Here is a 13587-nt window from a genome sequence, read left to right on the forward strand (position 1 = left end):
GACATACATCTGGAGGGGGCTATTCTGCACAATACTTGATACTAACAGGCTGAAGTTTGTGACTTTTTCTACCCTGTTTCCTCGAAAATAAGACAGTGTCTTATATTAATTTTGGCTCCCAAAGATGCGCAAGGTCTTATTTTCAGGGGAAGTCTTATTTTTTCCATGCGCTAGGTTTTATTTTCGGAGGATGTCTTATTTTCGGGGAAACACGGTAGGTAGAGTAAGTCCCTGATGTAAAATTGGCTGGAAAACTGGCATCTGCAGATGGCATGGCCCTGCCATCAGCCCTCATATCTGGGGACCCAGCCAGGCAGCCCGAACTCCCGCCCCCTTCGGTCTGGTCTGGCACCTCCACTTCAGTCTGTCCCAACGAGATCCTGCCCAAGGCTGGCCCTCCGTGGGCTTGCCCAGCCTGGCAGCCCGCCCTCTCCTTCATTCTTGTCCTAGGCCCCAGGCCTCCTTTCCTGAGGGGCAGCAAAGCCCAGTGGTTCGGCTGTTTGCCGGCTGTGTGATGTGAGAGACGAGCTAACCTCTCTCCGCCTGTTTCCTCACCCCTCAACTGAGGATAACAATGCCCACCTGATGGGGTGGAAACGGGTGACACACATGGTACACGTGATATGGCTGGCAACCGCCTGGCACCTGGACCATGCTCGGCACACAGGAACCCAGTTTCCATGCCTGCCCTCCTCGGTACTGCTCTCTCCTGGCCTATATGACCTGCACTTACCCTCACACCCCGTCACAGACGCCCTCCCAGACACCCTGGATTCAGCTGGTTTCTCCTTGATTCCAAGGGTGTGTGGTTCTGTGTCTGCAGGGTGGGTTTAGGGAAGGTCACGGGACAGGGAGCCGAGGGCCCTGAAATGCTGCAAGGAAACTCCCGTTTTTGTGCCTGTTTTTCTCATGTGTGTGTCCTGTTCCTTTAAGGAAGGAACCTCAAGGACTACCAGGGGCTAGACCCAGCCTTTAGGGCCCCACCTGAAAAGTAACCACAGTCCACACGCCAGTTTGGCGTCGGTACCTGGCTGGATCCTGGCCGCATCCAGCAGCTCCCGGGCTTTCCGCAGGATCTCGTGCTGCAGGCCAGCTTCTGAGACTCCCACCTGCAGAGTCCGAGGAGAGCAGACTGTGGCCGGGCTGGGCCGGAGCCCCGGGGCCGCCTCACTCCCGCCTCACACCTTCAGCCAGGGCGCCCTGGGATGTTGGCTAAAGCAGACCTCACCAAGAACGGCAAGAAGAGCAAGCGACCGTGGCCAGATTGGGCCTGTGGCCCAGCGCTGCGCTAACCTCCCGCGAGAGGCTGCCCACCTTGGCCAGGTCCTCCAGGCTCATCCGGCTCAGCATGTCCAGCGAGATGCGGTGATGGGCAAAGATGGGCAGATAGTGCTCGGCGGACAGCTCCACCAGCAGGGCCGCCAGCGGGCGCTCCATGCCCTCCTCCTGCGCAGGCAGAGGCGCGGGCACCGAGAATGGGAAGAGAAGCAAGAAGCCATTATTTACATCAGCGAACAAAGGGTGTGAATATCTCTAACCCAAGTGTCAAAGGCATTCTTGGAACTTTTCCTACAAAAACGCATGTGTAAGCACAGAGATGGATGTGCAGGAAGTCACTGTCGCTCTCTTTGTGAACTTGAAGTGCCATGGGGAGGGGGCTGCTTCAATAAAGAGGGCCATCCATATGCAGCTGTCGGGAAACAATGTGGACTCTACATGTCCAGGCCTGGACAGCTGCCCATCACAGCCAAGAGGAAAAAGAAGCTGCCAAATAGTATGTTCTAGAAAGACTCCATTTTTACTTAACGTTAAAAAAAGTGTTGTGGCCAAAACCGGTTTGGCTCAGTGAATAGAGTGTCGGCCTGCGGACTGAAAGGTCCCAGGTTCGATTCCGGTCAAGGGCATGTACCTTGGTTGCGGGCACATCCCCAGTAGGAGGTGTGCAGGAGGCAGCTGATTGATGATTCTCTCTCATCGATGTTTCTAACTCTCTATCCCTCTCTCTTCCTCTCTGTAAAAAATCAATAAAATATATTAAAAAAAAAAAAAAAAAAAAGAAGTGTTGTGGGGGGAGAGGGAGGACATAGACAGGGAGACAGGACCACATCCGGCTTGTCCACACAGGTGCCCGGCGACAACACTGTCGCCCCCTTTGCTGGCAGCTGTCTGCCCCTCCCCGGAGCAGACCCTCCCTCTTGCCCCTGTGCCCCGGGGTCCCTCCTGTGCCCCGGGGTCCGGCCACCAGAAGCCCGAGTGGAATGCAGCCGGAAAGGTCAAGCGGCAGCGTGTCCCCGAGGCCCTGGTGCGGGCGGCGCCACCGGGCCGTACCTGCAGCTTCAGGGACAAGGGCTTCTGGTTCAACAGCCGTTGGTACTGAATCAGCCAGTAATTCTCCTGCTTGGTTTCACTTTTGGCTTCTAACTCCGTCTGCCAGAACGAAGGTGATGCTGTTAGTTAGAAAGCGGTAAGTAAAAACGATGACGATGATGATAACTGAACGGTGCTCCTCTGAGCGTGTGGACAGAGGAACAGGGTTGGAACACAGGCACCTCCTCAGTCCCCCTTTGGGCCTGAGTGCCCTTTGGTGGTCACTCCCGGGCCTAGCTGGCTCCCAGCTCCTGGCCTGGGCGGTGGACACACCTCTCTCCTGGAACCTATGGCCCTGAACCTCATGTTCTGCTGAGGTGCTGCTCCCTCCCCTAGTGAGTCCTGAGATGCCCCTCGAGGGCAGGAACCCAGGGCCAAGTATATGGCTGCTTCTGCACCATCCACATCGCTACAATCTGCACACAGTGCAGCTGGGGTTCTGGAGGAAGGCACCTTCTGACTGGCACAAGCATGGCACTGGGGCTTGCGCCGGGCTCGGAAACCTTGGAGCTGGTCTCAGACTCCTCTGAACCCTGCACAGGGCCTGCTCCTGGAGCTGAGAGGGGCCTGGAGCTCAGAGGCGCCTGGAGCAGTCCTGACACCAACCCCAGCCCCAGCCGGTGGGCTGGCCTCCGTCCTCACCGCTCACGTGCACTTGGGATGTGGAGGACACGACCTGGCTGCTACCTAAATGCAGCTCTGCCACCCTAACGATGTGCCAGCGCGAAACCCGTGTGGGAACAGGGGGCAACTGGGTAATTCCTGTCAAAGGCTTATTCAAGTCCTCTCCTGGGCTCAGCTGTTCTCAAATACTGAGCTGCAAAGACGGACAGAGAGAACTGCCTATGAAAGTCAAGAACGAGAAGCAATCTATAATACATGCTCAACAGGCCGAATGATGGCCTAGCCCAACGCAGCCGCGAACAGAATGCAGAGATGTTTCGGTGACACGGGAAGAACGGCTGGAAGCGAGCGGCCGCCGGGGTTCTGCGCTGTGTGACGTGTAAGCACGTGCACACGCAGCCACAAAGGGGCGCCACAGCGTTTGAGAAATGAACGTCAGACTGTCAGCAACAGAGAGCTCTCCGAAGGGAGACTCTTTTCCTTTGCTCTTCCATTTCCCTACGATGACCAAGACTTGAGTGACAGAAATGCTCCTAAGAATGACAAGCGTGCGGAGGGCAATCAAACCCGTGTTCGGTGCCGACGCTGAAGCCCAACACACCAGGATCGCCCGGAGCTCCTCCTCGCGCTGCGTCTTCTCTTTGAGCAGCTGCTGGAGCAGGGAGCTGAGGGCCCAGCGCTGCTCTGCGACCATCTCCTGCAACACAAGAGCGCACCCAGTGCCGCCGGAAGCTCCAGCAGCCCTGGCGCCACAAGTCCCGGGGCACCGCGGAGGGATCCCCCTCACTGCGTCCTCCACAGCCGGGGCTCACGGAGGGCGGCCTCAGCTCACGTCTCTGCCCACGACCTCAGGCCTCCCCTCCCCACCTGCTCCTAAGCCGGCCCCTCCCTCCCCTGTGGGGCTAAGGCCAGGCATGGAATCTCATGACTGATGTGGGTGGAGTGGTAAGAAACAGCAAACAAAGGAGATGACAAGCCATGGGTACCTGACCTCCTCTCACTGACCCCACAGCATGTGGGGGAGGTGCATGGCGGGAGGGCTGTCAGCCCGTCACCCCAAGTCTGGAAGGCCCTACGGGGATGGGTGTGCATGCAAACTGGAGCAGAGCCCTTGCGTGTGTCCGTGTTCCACTCATCTCTTTCCTTGGATATCCCCCTGGGGTCCCCAAAATGGGAGCCCACAAGCTCGAACGGGCGTGAGACAAGGGCACCTGCGCTGAGAGCTCAGCTCCTTCTCTCTGACACCCTTTCCAGCTCACACTGCACTCTCCCTCTGCAGCTCACCCTCTCCCGTGGCCCCGACACAGGCTGGGCCACAAGATTACTTTCCTTGTATGGAGGGGAGAGCCGGAGGCCCAGGGAGGGGAAGTGACCCGCCCCAGGTCACACAGCACATCCGTGGCGGACCTCAGACCAGGACTCCCGACCCTGGTGTTCTTTCCCTGCACGGAGAAGCCATGAGACAACCTCAGACGGCCCCCGAAAGCAGACGGCTCTGCTCAAGGCCCGGGATGGGGCACACGTCCTCACCACCACTGTCACGCCCTTCCGTGGACCACCAGACTGAGGTGCGGGGAAGGGAAAGGGCCGCCCCTCTCCCTCCGGCCCAGGTCACACAGCGGGACTGCGCTGCACAGAACCCAGGCCCCAGCCTTCCAGGCCAGACGCCGCCGGCCAGTCCCTGCGGCCCCTTCTCTGTGAGCAGGACAGCAGGCCGAGGTCGCAGAGAAGCTGCCTGCAGGGAGCGACGCAGCCACGGCTGGGCCCTCTCGTCCGGACATCCCTGCGACACCAAGAAAGCTCCTTCCCCAGAGGATGTCAGCCCGTGAGTGGAACCAGCGCCCCAGAAGCATGGCTTAAAGAGACAGGGAGCTCAGCAGCAGCCCCGCTCCAAAACAAAGAAAAACGGAGATGGAGATGGCACCTGGTGAGCCTTGGCAATGAAGCCCTCCTTCCTCTGACCCGCCTGCCCTAAGCTTGCCTGTGCTCCCATCAGCCTCTGGGCTTGGGGCGCCCTCCAAGGTCACAGCCACGGAGGAGACCTGTCCGGCTTCCTGGAGAGGTGATGGGGCACCAGGTGGGAATTCATGGGGTACAGGGGGGGGGACCGGGCAGGCCAGGGAGCCCTACATACCTGTAGTGCCTCTGTGTCCAGGGATTTCCTCTTTAACTCCAGCTGTGTCAGCTGCAATAACTCAGTTTCTATTAACTTAATCTAAACAGAAGATGAGACAGGGTTTTTTTTTATGTACATTAACCATAGTTCAGTTCTGTGCCGCTGCTCTCTGACGGCCAAGGGGGGTGGGGGGTCCTGAGCATCTTTTCTGGGCATCTCTAGAATGAGGGGCCCTGCATGCTTTGGGCAGGGGAGTGGACACGCCTGCCTGGTCAATACTGCTGACCAATTCTCTTGCTTCCTCTGCAGAGCTGTCCCGGACAGGAGCAGAGGGTCATGGCAGTGACTGAATAATAATAATAATAATAATAATAATAATAGGAGTATTAGATGATATTTATTGAGGATTCTGCATGGTAGGCCTGTGCTGGGCACTTTATATATATCCGTTTGTCAATTCTCCTCTGGCTATTAGGAAGTTTTAATGCCTCCATTTTACAGACAAGGAAACTGAGGCTCAGAGAGGGTAAGTAACTTGCCTAACGACACAGAGCAGATACGTGAGTGAGCCTTTTCCCTGGATGTGCCTTCTCAGGGTCTAAAGGGAAACAGCTGGCCTGGCGGGTCAAAACCACTCCCAGTGAGAATATCTAAGGGTCACTGCGCACCCCAGGGTGTGACTGGGGACTTTTAACCCTGCGGGTCTGACCCACAGCCTGTGCCTCTGACCCTAAGTTGCTAGGTCCCCACCAACCCCTGGTCAGAGGAATGAGCTTCATGTCCGGCTATGTGGGATTGAAATTAAAGAGGGAAATAAAAAGGTAAGCTGGTATTGGCCAAAAAGGAAAAGAATAAAAAGGAAAAAACAAAAACATGCAGAATGTGGAATTCAGAGTGTTGAGGACGATGGATGAGCATTCCCACAGCCTGAAAGCTCACTTTACCTCCAGCCCAGAGCCAGTGGGCCCAGAGGCCACAGCGGGGGCTGCCCAAAGCCAGCCCAGGCCAGCTGACGCCAGGCCCTCGCTGCCCCCTCAGGTGGGAAATCCAATCTGTCCCAGTTCAGAGCCGATGGGGACACTGGGGCTTGAGCCGGCTGCCTGCAGAGTGCTCAGCACAGAGGCTGCCCTTCCCCTCAGCCCTGGGCACCCACAGTGCTGCCTCGGGCACCTCCGAACAGCCAGCCCCTGACTGAGGTTCTGGGAGGAAAGGGAGCTTCTGCGGAAGGCCTCCTGCTGAGCTGTGGAGGAGCCAGGATTCCACCGTAACCAGCTGCCTCGGTGTCTCTGAAGGCTGACAAGGCAGGTCTAGAAGGGGGTCCACGACCCCCACTCACCTGGTTCCTGATCTGCCGGTGCATCAGGTCCTTCTTCACCTGGAGAGCCTCAAACGCAGCCTTCTGCATGGCGCTCTGCAACGAGACAGCTGTGAGCGGGGCCGACGGGGGTGGGGGGGGGGGCAGGCTTGCAGTGCTCTGCGGGCTTCTCTGTGGTGTGATTACAGGACGGCTGTCACCCCCACTCCCTGCCCTTTCAGTCCTCGTGGTGGAGCCCCATGGAGTGGGTGCCAAAGGGAAAGGGGATGCTTCTCTGGATTTCAGCAACCAGATCCCCACCCAGAGGCCTCTCCCTGCCCCTATTCCTGGTGGTTTGTACTAAACGCACTAAGCATGTGGGGTCTCGCACGGTATCTGGGACAGGGCTCCATGCAGAGTCTGCCCCAGCATGCCCTTCCTGTGCCCCTGCCCTCATGCCCTGGGCAAGGGCTCACCTCCTGCAGGATCTGGCTGATGGCTTTGTTCTGATCCATCTGCTGCCATGACAGAATCTGCTGGAACCGCTCATCCATTGCAGCCATGCTGCCACAAAGACAGCACATTCATTTACTCTCTCAACATTTTCTGAGCACCTACTATGTGCCAGGCACCTTGGAGGAGATCAAGATAAACCATTTATTCATTCAACAGTACTTATGGAGCGCCTGCTGGGGTCATGCTCCAGGCTGGGCAGACACAGTCTGTCTGAATCCCAGGGCCCGGAAGGAGGTGTCAGAGTCTGTGTCTGGGGGCGGGGAGTCTGTGTCTATGGAATACCGCCTCCCAGCGAGCTGCTCGGACCTAAGGAAGCTGTCCTTCCTCCGCACTCGCATCTGCACTCCCCACCCCGGCGTTTCTCGCCCTGGCAGTGGGTCTGCTCTCAGCCCCCAGAACAAGTCTAGTGATTTTGGCACAAAAATCCAAACTTGCAACCTCATGAATGTCCATGTTCGGGTACGTCCTGGCTTTGAGTTTGTTCAGAACAATCGCTGCTATTTATTGAGCCCCATGCGGCATACATTATGCTCGTTAGAGGCTCCAGCCATGTAGGGGAGGGTACTGCTTTATCTCCATTTTTCTGATAAGAAAATTGGGACTCAGAAAGGAAAAGCAACGTGCCCAAGACATCACAGTTACCAAGAGAAGTGCGTGCTCCTAAGCACGACGTCATACACCAGGAAAGAGGGCGAGAGTCGCACCTGAGGACGCAGGGGAGGCTGGCAGCTGCGCCCCCTGGAGGGGTGGAGACGCACAGGACTACTGCCTGTCCCCGTCTGGGGCTGAGGCTCCTGAGCTTTTCTCACCTGGCTCTGCCGGACGCCTGTGGCTCCCCCAACAGACACACCCACAGGGCCACGGGGGACTCGGAGAGCCACACCCAGAGTGGCTATCAGCATCGAAGGCACCCCATCACCGTCCCCCAGGGCACCCGCCCCCGACCTCAGCGGATCCTTGGCGAGGATGAGTGCACCCCCGCCAGGAGCACCCCCCCCCCAACCCCCCCCCTGCTCTGCCTGGGTTGGAATCCTGGCTCTGCCTGCTGCTGGTTGTGTTTCTTTGGGTGTGTCACATGGCATCCGAGCCCGAGGTCAGACTGTAAAATGGAGTAGTCCCTTGGACATCCCATAAGCTACTGCATGTCACATGGCCGAGAGCCCGGCACACAGGAGGGCATGAGACGTGCTGGTGATTACAGACACCTCAGTGACGGTGGAGGTTTGGCTGCAGACCACCACAATCAAGGAAATGCTGCAATGAAATGATTCACAAGAGCCCCTGGCTGGTTTGGCTCAGTGGATAGAGCGTCGGACTGTGGACTGAAGGGTCCCGGATTCGATTCTGGTCAAGGGAACATGCTCAGGTTGCGGGCTCAGTCCCCAGTTGGGGGCAGACAGAAGGCAGCTGGTCAATGATTCTCTCTTATCATTGATGTTTCTCTCTCCCTTCCTCTCTGAAATTAAAAAAAAAAAAAAAAGATATATTAAAAAAAAATTAGCCACAAGAACCTTGGGTTTCTCAGTGCATATATATGAGTTATGTTGGCATAACTGTAATCTATCAAGTGTACAATAGCATTATGTCTCAAAACGCAATGTACATTTTTGAATTAAAAAATTCTTTCTTGCTAAAACATGCTAACCATCTGAGCCTTTAGGAAAAATGGTGCCAACAGACTTGCTGGAGGATGGTTGCCACAAACCTTTAACTTGTAAAAAACGCAGTATCTGTGAAGCACAATGAAACGAGGTGTTGTCACTTTGTCACATGGCATGAGGCCCAGCTAGAAAAGTCATGGAGACCAGCCACCACCTGCCTCTATAGCATGGCTGAGGTTGGGGGGGGCGGACGGGGACTCCCTGGGCCCAGAGCCCACTCCCCCAAATCCCTTCCTCTGGACGCCTCTCCTTACCTTACCTGGAACAGGCCTGCTGGACCAAGTTCTGCCTCTGAGTCTCGTAGGTCATCTGCAGGAAGCGGTTCTTACAGCTCTCGGTCAGCATCTGCTGCATGGCGGCTGAGAGACAGGGGACGGGCTGAGGAAGGGGCACCGCCTGGGGCGGCCTCGGAGGGTTCGCCTAGTCACCCACCGGATGGTCACCCTTCAAAGAAATCTTATTTTTAAACCATAAAAGTAACAAGTTTGAAAGATTATCTGTAAAACACTGAACAACACACACAGAATCTCCTATCCTCTGTCACCCAGAGATATTACCACTTTTGATACGTATTCTTCCAGTGAAATGTAAATGCATATTTGTAGATTTTTGAAAACGAAAATGAAAACACTGAAAGCAGAGACTGGAATAGATATGTGTGCAGCCACATTCACAGCAGCATTATTCACAATAGCCAACAGGTGGAAACACCCCGATGCCCACTGGCAGATGAACAGATTAACAAAATGTGATAGATCCACACAACATTATTCAGCCTTAAAGAGGAAGGAAATCCAGAGGGAAGACATGAATGAACCTTGCGGACATGCTAAGTGAAAGAAGCCAGTCAACAAAAAGACAATGCTATGATCCCACTTACATGAAGCACCTAGAGCAGTGATCGGCAAACTCATTAGTCAACAGAGCCAAATATCAACAGTACAATCACTGAAATTTCTTTTGAGAGCCAAATATTTAAAACTTAAACTTCTTCTAATGTCACTTCTTCAAAATAGACTTGCCCAGGCCGTGGTATTTTGTGGAAGAGCCACACTCAAGGGGCCAAAGAGCTGCATGTGGCTTGTGAGCCGCAGTTTGTCGACCAGGGACCTAGAGTAACCAGACTCAGAGAAGAGAGCAGGACGGTGGGTGCCGGAGACTAGGGGAGGGGCAATGATGAGTTACTGAGTGGGTACAGAGTTTCAGTTTTGCAAGATGAAAAGTCCTGGAGATGGGGATGATAATGGCAGTACTCTAATGTGCTTAATACTACAGAACTATACAATTAAAAGTGGTTAAAATGGTAACTTTTACGTTGTATATATTTTACCACAATTAAAAAAAATTAAAATGTTATCACACTAAATATACCACTTATTTCTCATGAATACTTCCCTTTTCAAGGGGTCAACACTCAGCACCCTGTCTAGGTGACCAATAGAGCTATCTACCCCTGTCCCCCCAAACAGCCAGGCTCCATGCCCAGGACCCCTCCCACTCCCCACCCTGAGACTCACAGGCAATCTCACGTCTTCGCAGGTTCTCTGTCTCCTCCTGGGTTATGGTCATCAACTGTTCCATTCTTATTCTAGAAAACAATCCACCCGTTTATTCAGCAAACATCACATTTCCAAGAGGACATCCCATCAGAAGAACAGCACCTCCTTCAGGAAGTCCTCCTTGATGTGCCAACGTAGGTGTGCTCTGCTGCGTCACACCCTTCTCCCCTGGGGCCCTGTTCATAGAGCTTCTTGTATAAAAAGGTGGACACTCCCTTAGAAAAACAGGCAAAGGACGCAAACAGCCATTTCACTGATGCTTGAATACAAGTGACCAATAAGCATATGGGAAGACGCTTAGCATCACTGTTAACTAAAGAAGTAAAATCTTTTCAACTAGAGGACCGGCTGGGATTAGGGAAACTGACAACCATAGGTGATGGCAATGAAGGTGGCGAAACGGGCACTTTCACAGACGGGTGAGAAGAGTATACACTGGCAAAATGTTTCTGGAAGGCAATTTGGCAATACCTATCCAATGTCCTTCAAAAATATTCACATAAATGCAGATAGAGGTACTGAGGAGATATTCACCGTAACAGTATTTGTAATTATGAAAAACCGGAAACAAATTCCCATGAACAGAGGGCTAATTAAATGAATTACATTATAACCATTTAGAGGACTACCCTATAGTTATTACAATATGGCTGTTGGCATAGAAATACATCCATGAGACAATAAATGAAAATTAAAGTGTCGAACGCAAACTGTAATAAAAAAATAAAATAAAAAATAAATGAAAACATAAGAGGTAATTACATGCATGTATGTGCATGCTGAAGTGTGTGCATCCCCCCCACACACACACACGCTAAACAGGTTAGAGTGGTTTGCAGGATAATCCATCATGTTTCTGCAAGTCCTGCTTCCCTGAAGAAGCGTGTGTCCTCTGAGCCCCCTGCCCTGCCCAGGACTGCAGGCTGCTCAGGGAAGCTGCCCCGTGCACCGTGGAGCCCAGCCCCTGCAGTAAGAGTGTGCGCCAAGTAAACGATGCCACCCCCACAGCTCAGCTTGGCCCTGACCTCTCCTGGCTCCCGCAAGTACCATAGCTTCAATGGGCGGGGTGATGGGGCTGCCGTGCCACCTGGAGGGAACTCCCTATGGGAAATCTTCCCTAAGGTGTTTTAATGGCAAAATATTATACCTGCTGCTGCCACCGGTTAGTCGTCTCCTTCTGTGGGGCGACCGGCAGGGCAATTGGGGGGGGGCAGGGTGCGGCTTGCTGGCACCTGTCTTGGTTGGCCTAGGGCCTGGAGGCAGCTCCTACATTGAGCATCTGCCCCTGGTGGTCTGTGCACATCATAGCAACCGGTTGTTCCACCTGTCATTCCACTGTTCAGTTGATTTGCATATTAGGCTTTTATTATATAGGATATATTCTTATTCACATTTAAATTTTTGTCAGGAATGTGTTACAACAAACTTGCAGATAGTGATTCTTTTTCATAATGTTTCCTAATGAGCTGAATCTCCTTATAGCTTTGGGAAAACTTTCTGGCATAATCTTTGAGAATCATAAGACATTCTAACTCCAAGGCCAAAGCCGCCTCCCCTTCCCCTTTCCCGCCCCAGAAGGAAGGCCCTGCTGAGAGAGCGCCAGAACAGAAACTTACCTGTCATTTTCCAGTGACTTCAAAAGCTCTGAATTTTTCCTTTGTCTGTAGAGAAACCCACAAAAGGTCCCTGAAGCCGTCACCAGCAGGGCTGATTCCCACATAACCACCCCTCACCTCACCGGGGGTGCAGAGGGGGCTTAGTGACGGGGGCAGGGGGGTAAGGGGGGGTCTTAGCCCCACCCCTGAGGGAGGGCTGAGGTCTCGGGACAGTTAAGCACTGCAAGCCCCAGTTCCCCATCTGTGCCTTGAAACAATATTAAAAAACAAAACAAAACACTTCATGGAGTATTTGTAAAGAGTGAGTGAGGACATGGACATGTGTGTGGCCTGTAAGAAGCCCCGGGCGGAGGGCAGCTTTCCCGTGGAGCGGCCGACCCAGGAGGGCAGAGGAGCCCGTGAGGAGCAAAAGGAAGCCTGGGAGCGACAGCAGGTGTGGCGGAACCTGTTTCTGGACTCTTCTCACAGGGTTCCTAACAGATTGCTCAGGCTTCCCGAGGTCTCTGTCTGCCCCCCTTTCTCCCAAGTCCGGTCAAGGCCTGCGCTCAGCAGCTCCTACTTGGGCAGGATGGGTTAAAGCAGAGCGCCCAATGGGGTGAATGTTGACCTCAGCACTAGAGGTTACTTGAACCCTAAAATATCTTGTTAAAGCCTCCTTTACGATGGGCAACTGGGAGATGCGGGTCAGATCAGCCTTTTTAAGTTGGTGCAGAATGCGGCACCAAGACTGGATGCCAATGATGGGGACCTGGGGAGGGGGAGAGCCTGGGAGGAAGAATGACCCTTCTTTGTCTCCTCCCAGGGTTTCATGTGAGGATGGGAGCCCGACCTCTGATTGTCCTCCAGAAGCTTCTGGATCCGTTTGGAGATGTTCTGCTCCGTCTGCTTCAGCTGCTCCTGCAGCCGCTGACGCTCTGCATCGAGGTAGCGCTGGTGCTCACTGAGGCCGTGGTCCAGCCGGGACTGCTCCTGCGGCAGGCGGGCAGCTGTCCTGAGCAGCTGGGCCCCCTTCAGATGCCTTAATGCAGTGAGGGGCCCCATAGCGGGGTCAGGGGAATGTCCCCATCCTGCCAGCCCTTTCCGTGCGACCTTGGACCAGGGTCCTCCCCTTGCTAGGCTTTGCATACAAGGAGGCTGGACCAGGTGCCGTCAAGGCCCCCCAGACCCTGGAGTATGGAGTGGGCAGCCAGAACCCATCCCACGGGGCCACTCACGGACCTTCCTGACGGACTGGAGGATCTCGTCCTTCTGACTGTGGCTCTGCTGGAGGAGCTGGGCGTGCTCCCGCTGCCCCAGCTCCAGGCGCCGCTCAAACTCCAGTTTCTCCAGCATCTTCTGTTCCTGCAGGAATGGAGATGCTGGTGACTGCTGGCCCAGGCCCTGCAGGCATCAGGACACGGGACCCCACCCCGAAACTCCGAATAGTTTAGGCCAGTCATCGGCAAACTCATTAGTCAACAGAGCCAAATATCAATAATACACCAATTGAAATTTGAGAGCTGAAAACAGACTTCTGCGCATGGGCCACGAAGTTTCAATCGCACTGTACATGCGTGCCCGCACATGGTATTCTGTGGAAGAGCCACAATCAAGGGGCCAAAGAGCCGCATGTGGCTCACGAGCTGCGGTTTGCCGACCACTGGTTTAGGCTGTAGATAGTAATGCTGAGTAACCCCTCAGGGGCCCCCTTGACTAGAACAGGCTGTTTGCTGGCAGGGGCCGGTGGTTTGGAGCTTGAGCTCCAACTCACTGAGCCTCAGTCTTCTCATCTGTCAAGTGGGGACACTCTACCACCTACCAACGCTGTGAGGAAAGCACTGCTTTACCCTCTCAT

The 13587-nt window shown here is 54.4% G+C and overlaps 1 protein-coding gene across 2 annotated transcripts in view; it reads right to left on the bottom strand.

The window, feature by feature from the left end:
• The window catches only part of LRSAM1 (leucine rich repeat and sterile alpha motif containing 1), a 32056-nt gene that overhangs the window by 3781 nt on the left and 14688 nt on the right, over positions 1–13587 (bottom strand). The window contains exons 13-24 of one of the 2 annotated variants that reach the window (XM_036416308.2): positions 12972–13094; positions 12583–12722; positions 11754–11798; positions 10096–10166; positions 8838–8937; positions 6878–6965; positions 6444–6518; positions 5126–5206; positions 3593–3688; positions 2329–2427; positions 1315–1446; positions 1028–1109 (exon numbers count right to left, since the gene is read on the bottom strand). In XM_036416308.2, the coding sequence (XP_036272201.1) occupies positions 1028–1109; positions 1315–1446; positions 2329–2427; positions 3593–3688; positions 5126–5206; positions 6444–6518; positions 6878–6965; positions 8838–8937; positions 10096–10166; positions 11754–11798; positions 12583–12722; positions 12972–13094 (1132 nt within the window). The remainder of the gene's footprint in view (positions 1–1027; positions 1110–1314; positions 1447–2328; positions 2428–3592; positions 3689–5125; positions 5207–6443; positions 6519–6877; positions 6966–8837; positions 8938–10095; positions 10167–11753; positions 11799–12582; positions 12723–12971; positions 13095–13587) is intronic. The other variant, XM_036416310.2, reaches the window with a different exon arrangement.

Source organism: Pipistrellus kuhlii, unplaced genomic scaffold (genome assembly GCF_014108245.1).
Source record: "Pipistrellus kuhlii isolate mPipKuh1 unplaced genomic scaffold, mPipKuh1.p scaffold_m20_p_53, whole genome shotgun sequence".
Classification (NCBI taxonomy): domain Eukaryota; kingdom Metazoa; phylum Chordata; class Mammalia; order Chiroptera; family Vespertilionidae; genus Pipistrellus; species Pipistrellus kuhlii.